The sequence below is a fragment of the Dama dama genome, chromosome 4 (assembly GCF_033118175.1).
Source record: "Dama dama isolate Ldn47 chromosome 4, ASM3311817v1, whole genome shotgun sequence".
Lineage (NCBI taxonomy): Eukaryota > Metazoa > Chordata > Mammalia > Artiodactyla > Cervidae > Dama > Dama dama.
The window spans coordinates 54,792,366-54,805,687 of record NC_083684.1 but is presented as its reverse complement, the minus strand read 5'-3'; the positions used below and the strand labels follow the sequence as shown (position 1 = coordinate 54,805,687).

The 13,322-nt window shown below is 44.3% G+C and overlaps 1 protein-coding gene across 1 annotated transcript; it reads left to right on the top strand.

Annotated features, from left to right (window-relative positions):
- Positions 1-217: 217 nt before the first annotated feature.
- LOC133055095 (cytochrome P450 2G1) lies at positions 218-11,263 on the top strand. The gene is made up of 9 exons (XM_061140560.1): positions 218-397; positions 1,207-1,369; positions 3,091-3,240; positions 5,183-5,343; positions 5,597-5,773; positions 6,906-7,047; positions 9,060-9,247; positions 9,377-9,518; positions 11,080-11,263. The coding sequence occupies exons 1-9, from the start codon at positions 218-220 to the stop codon at positions 11,259-11,261; spliced, it is 1,485 nt and encodes a 494-aa protein (XP_060996543.1). The 3' UTR covers positions 11,262-11,263.
- The last annotated feature ends 2,059 nt before the right edge of the window (positions 11,264-13,322 follow it).

The window sequence follows — 13,322 nt, the reverse complement described above, 5'->3', positions numbered from 1 at the left end:
CCCCAGTAGATTTCCCTGGGTGAATTCAATCCACCTTTTTACAGGTGGGAGATTATAGGTTATATAACTACCCCCCAGATAAAGCAATCTCTTCCCTCATGACAACCATACCCAGAAAACTTGAATCCCAGGGTGTTCAGATTTCTGCAGAGTTGATTTCCCAGGATGTATTTAGGTAGGATCTGGTGCCCTGGGCACAGTCCTTCGACCTGGCACCATGGAGCTGGGAGGGGCCTTCACCATCTTTCTAGCACTCTGCTTGTCTTATCTTCTCATCCTCATGGCCTGGAAACGGATGAGCAAAGGGGGAAAGCTGCCGCCTGGTCCCACACCAATCCCTTTCCTGGGGAACGTGTTGCAAGTTCGTACTGATGCCACTTTTCAGTCTTTCATGAAGGTGAGTCTGTCTACTTTCACACAGCTAGAAGCAACTCATTCTATAGAGAGATAGTGTAGAAATTTCTGAGTTCTATAACAAAGGCTCTTGGAAACATAACCTTAGATTTCTGGAATTCCAGAATCTTAAACTCTTGGAAACACAGACTCCTAGCACATTGAAACTTAAGACCTTCAGGACTTTGGAATAACAGTAACTTCTTCTTTAAAAAGAAAAATATGTTGCATTGCACTACTTGTTAAAGAGTTTTTTTAATGTGGACCATTTTTAAAGTCATTGTTGAATTTATTATAATATTGATTCTGTTTTTCTGTTTTGGTTTTCTGGCCACAAGGCATGTGGCATCCTAGTTCCCTGAACAGGGATCAAACCCGCACTCCTTGCATAAAGTCTTAACCACGGGGCCTCCAGGCAAGTCCCTGGAATAAACAGTACCTTCTATCCTTAGACACAAGAACTCTTGCATTCTGTTGGTCTTCAGACTTTGACTCAGTATCATGAAATCTTAGGATTATTCTAGAAAAGGTAGTACTTCAGGACGAGACACACGGATCTTGGAATTCCATCTCATCTAGGTCCACTGTTTTACAGATGTGGAAACCAAGGCTTGTAGCAGCATTGGGGGATCTTGCCCAGGATCACAGAAGCCAAGACTTCTGTGTCTTTTTATCAGTAGGCTTTCCAAGCCCAGGACTCAATTTTATCTGTTATTCCCATGTTCCTTGAAATCGCCATCTCCTAAAATCCTTGACTGGTTGTCACTTATTTACTGCAATCAGCCACCTCCTCTTATGTCTTCCTTCACTCAGCTCAAGGAGAAATACGGTCCAGTCTTCACCGTGTACATGGGTCCCCGGCCAGTGGTTGTTTTATGTGGACATGAAGCAGTGAAGGAGGCCCTGGTAGATCGAGCAGATGAGTTCAGTGGCCGTGGAGAACTGGCTTCAATAGAGCGAAACTTCCAAGGTCATGGTAGGTAACAACAACAACAAAAATAAAAACAAAATGTGATCACAAAGTGTAATGTACTTCTATGTCCCCACTTCTTTGATAAGTACTCTAAATGAATTACTGCTGTGACTTCTCTGAGAGCTATTAATGTCTTCCTAATTTTGCAAATGAGGAATTTGAGAATAAGAAACAGTGGTAGTAATGGTAAGTGGTAGAATCATTTTACTTTGAACCCAAACTGTCTGACTTTAGAGGATTGTCTGTGTTACTTGTGTTATTTTTGATGGGCGAATGGCACTCTTGTAATTCACCAAGCTCTCATACCCAAGCTTACTTTTTATTTTCCTATATATACACACACAGACCCAACCCATAGGTCTCTGCATCCTCCACAGATACCTTTCTAATGTTCCCTACACATCAATCTCTAATGGCTCCAGAGGCAGAATTCCAGAATTCTTGCCTGGAGAATCCCATGGACAGAGGAGCCTGAAGGGCTACAGTCCATAGGATTACAAAGAGTCAGACACGACTGAGGCAACTTAGCATGCACGCACGTCTCTAACTGCCCACATCATTCAATTCCAAGCAGCCTCACACCATTTTTTGATACTTTCATTCACCCATTTAGCCCTATACCTTTCCTTCCATCCATCCATTTTTCCATTGATCCATACAGCCAAAAAAATTCATTCATTCATTAGACTTTCTATACAAATATCAGTATCTTTCCAATAAATTGACCTGTACATCATCTTCTCATTTACCCATCTAGTCATCATTTCATCCATCCATTCATTTCTCCTTCCATCATTCATCCACCTATTAATCATTCAGTCATCCATACATCTTTCCAACCATTTACCCATACATCTCCAGCCATCCATCCATTAGCCCTTTACCCATCCAGAAGTCTTTCATCCATCCATTCATCAGTCATTCCAGTCACAAACACTTTCTTCCATTCATTAACCTATCAAAATCATTTCATCAAATTTCCAAACATTAATTCACCGATGCATGCACATCCAGAAACTTCTAAATACTATTTACTACATGGTAACTCCTTTTGTGTGGGTGTATTAGTGTACAGGTATGATCTTCTGTGAACACTTACACATATGTCTAGAGAATCCAAGTAGAACATAGAATATATAAAGTCTTCCCATTCCCATGTACTCTATATGACATTCTATCTATGCTTGTATACTAAATTGCTTCAGTCATGTCCAACTCTTTGTGACCCTATGGACCCTAGCCCACCAGGCTTCTCTGTCCATGGGATTCTCCAGGCAAGAATACTGGAATGTGTTGCCATGCCCTCCTCTAGGGGATCTTTCTGACCCAGGGACGGAACTCACATCTCCTGTGGCTTCTGCATTGCAGGCAGATTCTTTACCACTGAGCCACCAGGGAAGCCCATTCTATCTATATCTCCCCCCCATATTCCTAGGCATCCACCCATTATATGCAGTTATCCAGTTCCAGGTCTCTAGCCTGTAAGAAACTCTCCTTAATCTCCCACAGTCATTACTAGCCTGTTTCCTTTGTCTCAGTCCTGGGCTGTTTCAGGGGGTCCAGTAGGGAGGGAACTTTAGTTTCCCCATTAAACCTGGAAGGTTAAACGAGGCATCCCCGAGGGGAAAGTTTACAGCTGTCGTATCCTGGCACCTTCCCAGTCCAGCACAGAGCTGGGCACAAACAAGAGGGGAGACGGGAGCCTGACCCTGAAATCCCTGCAGGTGTCGCTCTGGCTAATGGAGAACGATGGAGGATTCTCCGACGCTTCTCCCTGACCATTCTTCGGGACTTCGGGATGGGAAAGAGGAGCATTGAGGAGCGGATCCAGGAGGAGGCCGGCTTCCTACTAGTGGAATTACGCAAGACCAAGGGTATGTGGGACACCAGCCAGGAGGGCTACAAGGGGACTTGGGGGGCGGGGGTGTAGAGAGCTCAGTCATGAGAAGATAGGCTTTAGTGGGAGAAAGTTTGGGAGTGGGAAAGGATGAAGAAGATGAAGGATTTACTGAGATTTCTAGCCAGATTCCATGTTAAAAGTTAACACTTAAAGACCCTTAGAGATCCCTTGTCCAGGGACTTGAGTCAGTGGATCTTAAGGAGTTTTTGAGCTCTTCATATCAAGTATAGATTTTGGCAATATGTGAGTTTATGCCTTTTTGTGGTGATAGGATTAAATTTATCTATCTAGCTAGGTATATATTCACACATAAACATACAAAAACACGAAATTTGGGTAAAAACCATATAATGTAAAAATTTGCCCCTCTAACTATTTCTGAGGGCATGAGAGGATGAAATGGTTGCATGGCATCACCGAATCAATGGACATGAATGTGGGCCAACTCCAGGAGATGACGAGGGACAGGAAGGCCTGGTGTGCTGCAGTCCATGGGGTCCCCAAAAGTCGGACATTTACTGGCAACCCAACAACAACAAACTGTTCTAAGTGTACAGTTCAGTTGTGTTACATATATTTACATCGTTGTGAAAGATTTTTAGAACTTTTTCAACTTGCGAATCTGAAACATTATACCATTTCATTACATTTTTAAAGGCATCCATGATGCACCCAAAAATAAGATCTGGAATGTCTGGGTCTAATGAAAAAAGACACAGAGGCCAAGAAATACAGAGATGAATAAATTAGATACAGAAATAGAGACAAATTTCTCTACATTAGACTCCTCCCTTGGGCTCCATGGGTGCCAAATGGTCTGCATAAAGACTCTGTATACTCAGGTACCCCTAAAAATTATTTGCAAAACTAATTGTGATTATATGCACTGCTTTAGGGAAATTGTCCCCATACCCACTGGCCTGACCAGCATCTCGTTTTATAGATGGTGCAGCTGAGGCCAAGGGAAGAATTTTTTTTAAATAGTGCAGATGGAATCATTGGTAGAGATAGACCAAATCTAGCCATTCTTTTCTATTTTTTAGTGCATCCCTTACCTCCACTTCTTTCCAAAACTCTGTGACTCTCCAGGACAGTTAACTTCTTTTTTTTTCTTCTTTTTTAATATTTTTGGCTGCACTGGTTCTTCATTTCTGTGCAGGCTGTCTCTAGTTGCAGTGAGCAGGGGTTACTCTTCATTGTGGTGTGTGGGCTTCTCATTGCAGAGCACAGGCTCTTGACGAGAGGGCTTCAGTAGTTGCAGCGCACAGGATCAGTGGTTGTAGCTCTCAGGCTCTAGAGCACTCAGGCTCAGTAGTTGTGGGGCATTGGCTTAGCGGCTTCTCAGCACGTGGAATCTTCCCAGACCAGGGATCGAACCTGTGTCCCCTGCTTTGGCAGGCAGATTTTTATCCACTGTACCACAAAGGAAGTCCCAGTATAATTAACTTCTAATAACAAAAAATAAGGATTCAGCTCCACCAGCATCTCTCACATGTTTATTACATGTCAGGCACTGTGCTAAGTATTTTACATTGATAATTAACATTGAATTTTCATGAGCCAATGAGGTGGCTATTTTTTTAATCTTCACATATTTTTATCTGTTTATTTGGCTGCACCAGATCTTAGCTGAGGCACACAGGATCTTTAGTGGCAGCATGTGGGATCCAGTTCCCAAACCAGGAATTGAACTCAGGCCCTCTGCACTGGGAGCATGGCGTCTCAGCCACTGGACCACTAGGGAAGTCTCTCGGGTGCTTGTTAAACCAACCTGCACATTGGGAAAGTTAGACTCAAAACACAAACATGAAATCACTATCAAATGCTATTAAGCAGTTGAGCCAGGACACATATCTGCAACTGAATGATGTCACATTCCATGTTCCTACTCATGGCCTCTAACTTCCATTATTCAGGGGCTCGCATCGAACCTACTTTCTTCCTGAGCCGCACTGTCTCCAACGTCATCAGTTCCGTCGTCTTTGGAAGTCGCTTTGACTATGAGGATGAGCAGTTCCTGAAGTTGCTGCAAATGATCAACCAGAGTTTCATAGAAATGAGCACATCCTGGGCGCAGGTGCCCATCAGCCATCTCTCTGTCCAGCCCCCAACCTCTGTTAACTAAGCCCCTGCCTCTTCCTCACTAACTCCTCCCCACAATCTTGGGAGGCAAGTATCAAAAATGCCCTGGGTGTCCAAGAAGCAAATAGCCTCATGCAATTCTCAGACCCTGTGCTGGAATGCTAAGCCCAGCTATTGGACTCCAGACTCAGCCCAGGCTGGCCTCTGGTACCCATTGCTAACAAACATCCCTTGCTTATTCCCCACAGTTGTATGACATGTATTCTGGAATCATGCAATATTTGCCAGGAAGACACAATCGCATCTACTACTTGATAGAGGAGCTCAAGGACTTCATTGCCTCCAGGGTCAAGATCAACGAAGCCTCGCTTGACCCCCAGAACCCTCGGGATTTCATTGATTGCTTCCTCATCAAGATGCACCAGGTCCCTCTTCCTCTGCCCCCAGTCCTTTCCTCTCATCTCTCCAATCCCTAGCGCCTACAACTTTAGACTCATCTGTAAACATATTGATGACAGTATGTCAAGCGCCAAGCATTGTTTCACCAGGTTGACTTTTATTTATAGATGAGATATAGAAACTGTTAAGGTATAAACTCTTACACTCTTAAACTTTGAAGCTAAAACTTCTGAGAACATGGACACTTAAAATCGTACACCTTTCTAATCTGATACGCCAGAGACTTGCAAACACAGAAAAAACGTAGAATGCATTTTTAGAGTCTTAGAATTTGCCAAGCTGAAACATTTAAAGTCTAAGCTTTGGAGTTTAAACTTTAAAATGAAAAGTTTAATGTCTTCTCAGCTTCCAATGCAGGGGTTGTGGTTTCTATCTCTGGTTAGGGAACTACGATTCCATGTGCCACGTGGTGTGGCTAAGAAATCAATTTTTTTTCCAAAAATTTTTAAAAGTTTAGTCTTAGAGATATAGCAATTTAGAAGCTTAGTAACTCTGCATCATGGATTCTTAGGATTTTATAAATTTAGAAATTTCTATTTTTCTACTGTAGAACCTCTGTACTCGGCAGGTGTTTTGTTTTTGACAAACAGATATTTGATTGAAATTTGACCTTTGTTTATTTTTTATTTATTGGTTTGGCTGCGTTGGGTCTTAGTTGCAGCATGTGCGCAAGAGCTCAGTATTTCCAAAGCACATGGGATCTTACTTCCCCGACCGAGGATCAAACCTGCAACCCCTGAATTGCAAGGCAGATTCTTCAGCACTGGACCACCAGGGAAGTCCTTCAGCAGTTTGAAATCATGTACCCTAATGTCTTAGAACTTTCAAATCTGACAAGGCAATCTCTACTTCCCTCTCCCTCATTCTCCCCATTGTTCACTACACTCCAACTATCCTGGCAGCTACACTGGCCCCCTCTTTGTTGTTCCTCACCAGACACACCTCTGCCTCAGGACCTTTGCTCTGACTGTTTCCTCTCCCAGATACTCACCTGGTTCACCCATCTGTCGTTTTCACAAAGCCCTACCTTATACACAGGGAGAAAACAAGATGAAGGCAGAAGATGGTGAGTCTATTTATCATCTCTCTCATTTTCAGGATAAAAACAACCCCCACACAGAATTCAACCTCAAGAATTTGGTCCTGACCACCCTCAACCTCTTTTTCGCTGGCACTGAGACAGTGAGCTCTACACTCCGCTATGGATTGCTGCTCATGATGAAGCATCCTGAGGTGGAAGGTGAGTGTCCACCTGAGCCGCTTACCTGGCAGACCTCATTCCCCACAGGAAAGAAGACATCATCCTGAAACTTTACAATCACACAGCTTTCAACTCTTCACACTTTAGAACCTCAGGATGTGGAATCTCAGAATCTCTGGCTTGGAAAGTCATTTAATTTCATCTTCTGCTTGGTGCCTGTCATGGTTTCTTATCCAATACTTTGGCCACCTGATGCAAAGACCCTGACGCTGGGAAAGACTGAAGGCAAAAGGAGAAGGGGGCGGCAGAGGATGAGATGGTTATAGATAGCATCACTGACACAATGGACACGAATCTGAGCAAACTCTGGGAGACGGTGAAGGACAGGGAAGCCTGGCGTGTTATAGTCCATGAGGTCACAAAAAGTCATGACTTAGTGACTGAATTACAAGAAGAAGATAGTTTCTTATGTGGTGAGTTATGAGCAACTTAGTAGCTTAAAGCCACAATAATCTATTATCTTAATAGTTCTGGATTTCACGAGTTCAAATAGGCTTTCACTGGGTCAAACCAGGGTTGATCTGACTCCTTGCCTTTTTCAACCTCTGGAACTGTATTTCTTGCATTCCTGGGCTCCATTTCCAAAGTCAGCAGCATTGCATCTTCAAATCTCTCTTTGTATCCATTGTCACATCTCCTTCTCTGACTCTAACCTTTCTGCCTCCTTCTTATACAAACACTTGTGGTTACTTTTAGAGCCAATATGGATTATTCAGAATAATCTCCCCATCTCAAAACCCTTATGTTAATTATATCTGCAAATTGTCCTTGGTCATGGAAGGTAACATCCCCAGGTTCCAGGCATTAGAAGGTAGTATCCTTGATGGCCATTATTTGGCCAACTATAGTGGCAGAATCAAATGGAATCCATTGCCAGTAAACTGTAATCTGGTCTGGTTGGGTAACTCCAGTAATGAGAAACTCATTTACTCACCAAAGAAAAAGTCCCAGTTTTGGCCCCTCTCCCTTCTAATGTGGTTTCTCCAGTGAATCAGCAGTAAAGAATCTGCCTGCAATGCAGGAGATGCGAATTCGATCCCTGAGTCAGGAAAATCTCCTGGAGGAGGGAATGGCAACCCACCCTAGTATTCATGCCTGGAGAATCCCATGGACAGAGGAGCCTGGCAGACTATATATAGTCCATAGGGTCACAAAGAGTTGGACACAACTGATTACCTGAGCATACCTTCTAACGTAATTCAAAACAAACTAACAAATTTCTCTTGTTACAGACAATGGGAGAGACTAACATTTCCATTCAGACTCATCTAGTTTCTCCTCCATTGTCTGAGTTGTCTTTTACTAATATAAATCATCTAATATTTAATGGACACCTCAATCACTTGCATACTGGATTACATGTGCAATTTACAACTCCATGGGCTTTATGCATTGTTGTTGTTGTTCAGTCACTAAGTCGTGTCTGACTCTTTGCGACCCCATGGACCGCAGCACACCAGGTTTCTCTGTCCTTCAGTATCTCCAGATACATCTTTCCAGAGTTTGCTCAAACTCACCATTGAGTCAGTGGCGCAATCCAACCATCTCATCCTCTGTTGCCCTCTTCTCCTCCTGCCTTCAATCTTTCCCAGCATCAGAGTCTTTTCCAGTGAATTGGCTTTTTGCATCAGATGGCCAAAGTATCAGAACCCCAGCTTCAGCATCAGTTCTTCCAGTGAATATGCAGGGTTGGTCTCCTTTAGGAATGACTGGTTTGATCTTCTTGCTGTCCAAGGGACTCTCAAGAATCTTCAGCACCACAATTCAGAAGCATCAATTCTTTGGCACTAAGCCTTCTTTATGGTCCAACTCTCACATCTGTACGTGACTACTGGAAAGAGTGTTTATTAGCCCCACCAATGTGTCCACAGTTAAGAATAAAGAGACAGTCCAAATACATACAGAGCTGAAGACACAAACCTATGACCCAATCCTGGCCTCCAGAAACACCTCCTGCATCTTTGTCTGCTGTGTGTTCTGGTTTTTTCCAGCCAAGATCCATGAAGAGATTGACCAGGTGATTGGACCACACCGGATCCCAAGTGTCGATGACCGGGCCAAGATGCCCTACACAGATGCCGTGATCCATGAGATCCAGAGACTTACAGATATCGTGCCCATGGGCGTCCCCCATAATGTCATCCGGGACACTCATTTCCGAGGCTACCTTCTGCCCAAGGTGGAGCTGCACCTCCACTGTCATCCCCGCCTCCCCCTGTACCCCACTGTACCCCCACTCCTCCTGGTTCCCTACCATTCTCCATACTCCAACACTGATTTCTCCTAACTGAGCCCATCTTCATCCCAGGGTACCGACGTCTTTCCTCTTCTTGGCTCTGTCCTCAAAGACCCCAAATACTTCCGCTACCCAGATGCCTTCTATCCACAACATTTCCTGGACGAGCAAGGCCACTTCAAGAAGAATGAAGCCTTTGTGCCTTTTTCATCTGGTAGGTGTCTATGGTCTGAGTCCCCCCACCCCCAACAGCTCTGCAGAAACACCCTAGATATGTCCCCCAATCATTAGTCTGTATTTGACATTCAGGTTTGATTGGGAAGCTGGGTGCTATTTCATAGACTCATACAATGCTAGAATCCCAGAATTCCAGAATGATGGAATATCAGGACCATGGACTCTGATAATTAGAAAAGTAATTGCACTAAATAGAGGCCAGCATATTTTTTCTAAGGGCCAAAATATAAAATATTTTAGGTTTCGCTGGTCTTTGAACTGTGCAGTCTACACCATTGTACTGTGAAAACACCCATAGACATTCATAAATAATGATGCTGATACTGAGTCGTGTCTGACTCTTTGCAACCCCATGAGCTGTTGCCCACCAGGCTCATCTGTCTGTGGAATTTTCCAGGCCAGAATACTGGAGTGGGTTGCCGTTTCCTCCTCCAGGGGATCCTTCCGTCCCAGGGATTGAACCCATGTCACCTGTGTCACAGGCAGGTTCTTTACCTGCTGAACCATCCTGGGGAATTCTCTGGTGATCCAGTTGTTAGGACTCCAAGCTTCCACAGCATGGGGCCAGGTTCAATCCCTGGTGGGGGAAATAAGATCCTGAAAGCTGCATGGCATGGGCAAAAAACAATAAAAAGAAAAAAGCATGTCTGTGATGGATGCAGAATAAAAAAACTATGCACATTAACACTTGAATTTTTATTTTCACATGTCACAAAATATTATTTTTCTCCTGATTTTTTAACCACTTAAAAATGTTAAAAGATTCTTATTTTGCCGACAGTATAAAACAGGCAGCAGGAAAGATACACCCAATGAACAGCAGCTTGGTAACTCATAATACAGTATCTTCGAAAAATCGTATTTTAAGTGTAAGCTATATTGAACCTGGTGTCAGTGCAGCACACTCCACCACTTACAAACACCATCAGTGGGGCCATGAATGAGTTACTTCAGCTCCCTGTCTGTAAAATGGAGACTGATCTCTCCAAAGCATTGGAAGAGTGATTGACAAACAGCAAGCACTATTGCTGTTAGAATTTTTATTGGAGTATAGTTGATTTACAAGGTGTTAGAATTTGCTGTAGAGCAAAGTGAATCAGTTACACATATATATACATTCACTTCTTTTTGTTTTTGTTTTTTTTTTTTTTGGTAGATCAAGCACTATCTAAGTGTGAGCTTTTGTTTTCCCTCACCAGTGTCTGGCACCTTGTAGGCACTTCCTAAACCTTAAAAAGAACCAGAAATGAAAAGACTTTAAATGCATGGATCCTTTACAACCATTCTGTCTTACAATCTGTTGGAATGTGCGCCATCGGTGAAGTAGCGTCCACGTGTTGATGCTAGCGGAGCATTAACTGTAGAAACCCACTGCATCTTTATGATAACCCTAAAAAGTGGGTATTATCACGACCCCAGAGATACAGAGAAGGCAGCTGAGGCTGAGCGGTGGTCAGACCGGAACCCTCTCCATGATTCCGGGTCTGCCTCTCCCCACTATTCCCCCCGCCCCCTTTTTCCCCTCTCTGTGCCCACAGGAAAGCGCATCTGCCTGGGCGAGGCCATGGCCCGCATGGAACTCTTCCTCTACTTCACCTCCATCCTTCAAAACTTCTCCCTCCGCTCTCTGGTACCACCTGCTGACATCGACATCACGCCCAAGGTCTCAGGCTTTGGCAACATCCCTCCGACCTACGAGCTCTGCTTCATGGTCCGCTGAGCGCCCCCTATTGGACGTGGAAGGAACCGTCGGAGAACAGAGCTCTGCCCAAGTGTCCAGGCGCACCCGACCTCTTCATCCCCCCTCAATTCTCACAACGATCCTAAGAGAAGGCACTATTACACTGTCACGGGACACTGGTCAGCAGGGGTCATCCCAAAATATGGAGCTGTATATCTTCTACATCCAGCAGAAAAGCAATGCCCTGGCCAAGACTTTGGCAAAAGCTTGCAGATTTTAAGTTCATTTGTTCACCTCAACCTAGGTTTCTATCTGTACCAAATTCTTATTGTAGACCTCCATGTCGTTATGCTGTTCCATTGACCTTTCCCCGGTAATGGCCAAAGGTATATAATGAAGAATAAACATAATAAAATTTTCAAATGGTGTGATGCATTAGAAAAGCAAAGTAGGGGATTTCCCTGGTAGTCCAATGGCTAAGACTCTGAGCTCCCAGTGCAGGGGAGCTGATCAGGAAACTAAATCCCACAAGCTACAACTAAGAGCTTGCAGGTCGCAACTAAGACCTGCTGCAGCCAAATAAATAATTTCTCAAAAAAAGGGAGAAAAGAAAAAAGAATTCCAGAATTGGAATTTTAAATCAGTGGCATGGGTGGTTTCACAAGGCTATAAGGAGCAAGCTGTTCAGGTATCTGGGGAGGGAATGTTCCTGGCAGAACAATTAAAAAGGGGAGAGCCGTAAGGCAAAAGACTGGCTGTGTGCTCATGAACCCACAAGCAGACAGGTATGGCTGGAGTAGAGGAGGAAGGGAGAGCATAGAAGTGAATGAAATGAAGGCAAAGGGTTCAAGGGCCAGATTGTGTGGGGCCTTCGTGAGGACTTGAGTGCAATGGAGGTCTTTGGGAAGGTTGGAGAACATAAGATGACATGTATTGACATGTTTTAAATGGCTTGTGCCAGCTGTTAGTCAATGAATAAACTGAGGGAGGGAGTAAGGACCAGAGCAAGGACCTACTAGGAAGCTACGACAAGCAGCAGTGTTGACTCAGACACAGTAGAACCAGTGGAGGTGGGGAGAAGATGACAGATTTGGAATTTATTACGATGCACCAGACTGCAGGGGCTTCCCAGGTGGCTCAGTGATAAAGAATCCGCCTACCAACACAGGAGACACAAGAGACACAGATTCAATCCCTGGGTCAGGAAGAACCCCTGGAGAAGGAAATGGCAACCCACTCCAGTGTTCCTGCCTGGAAAATCCCATGGACAGAGGAGCCTGGTGGGCTACATACAGTCCATGGGGTTGCAAAGAGTCAGACACATCTGAGAGACTAAACAAAAACATGAGAGGGCATTTGCTACTGTATTGAAGGTAGGGCATGAGAGAAAGAGGGGGTTCGAGCATCACTCTAGGGATAACAGCTCATCCTTTACAGCTTCCTTCTCACCATGACACACCCCGCCAGAGACTCCCAAGTCCCCTAACAGCCAAGGCTCCTGTTTTTAATTAACATCAAATGTCATTGGCTATTTTAAGTAAAAAAGTCTGCTGGCTATTGGAAGATGATTGGTTTGCTCACAAAATCTATGTGAATTCTGGACAGCCAGGCTAAGAATATGAGTAGCGAAAAAACAGCTGGGTCAGGAGAACATTACCCAAAGGAATGACCAGAATCATCTGGCGAGCGGCTGCTGCTGCCATCGCCACCCACACAACCCCCAGGCACTGAACACGACTGCCTTGGAACTCTTGACCCATTGAAGCCACTGTGGACAACTTCCTAATTTGTCTGTGTTTTTGTGTCACTTCCTCCAGCAAGAGTCAAAGTTCCCAGCAGGATGATCCAGTTAGCCAAGCCACAGTCAGGATGTGGTGAGGAAGAATTCATGGTACCCATTCAGCTGCTGTGGCTGGAGGCAAAGACTTTCCTCTGATAAAGAGGCATTCAATAGGGGATTTTCTCAAAACTGGAAGAGAGTTTTGAGACAGGGTATGGGCTTCCCAGGTGGTACTAGTGGTAAAGAACCCGTCTGCCAATGCAGGAGACATATGAGACACAGGTTCGATTCTGGGGCCGGGAAGCTCCCCTGGAGGAGGG

Coding starts and splice junctions, on each gene's coding strand:
- LOC133055095 (XM_061140560.1), top strand. CDS start 218: ATGGAGCTGGGAGGGGCCTTCACCATCTTTCTAGCACTCTGCTTGTCT. Junction 5,774..6,905: donor TCCTCATCAAGATGCACCAG/GTCCCTCTTCCT, acceptor TCTCATTTTCAG/GATAAAAACAACCCCCACAC. Junction 9,248..9,376: donor GAGGCTACCTTCTGCCCAAG/GTGGAGCTGCAC, acceptor TCTTCATCCCAG/GGTACCGACGTCTTTCCTCT.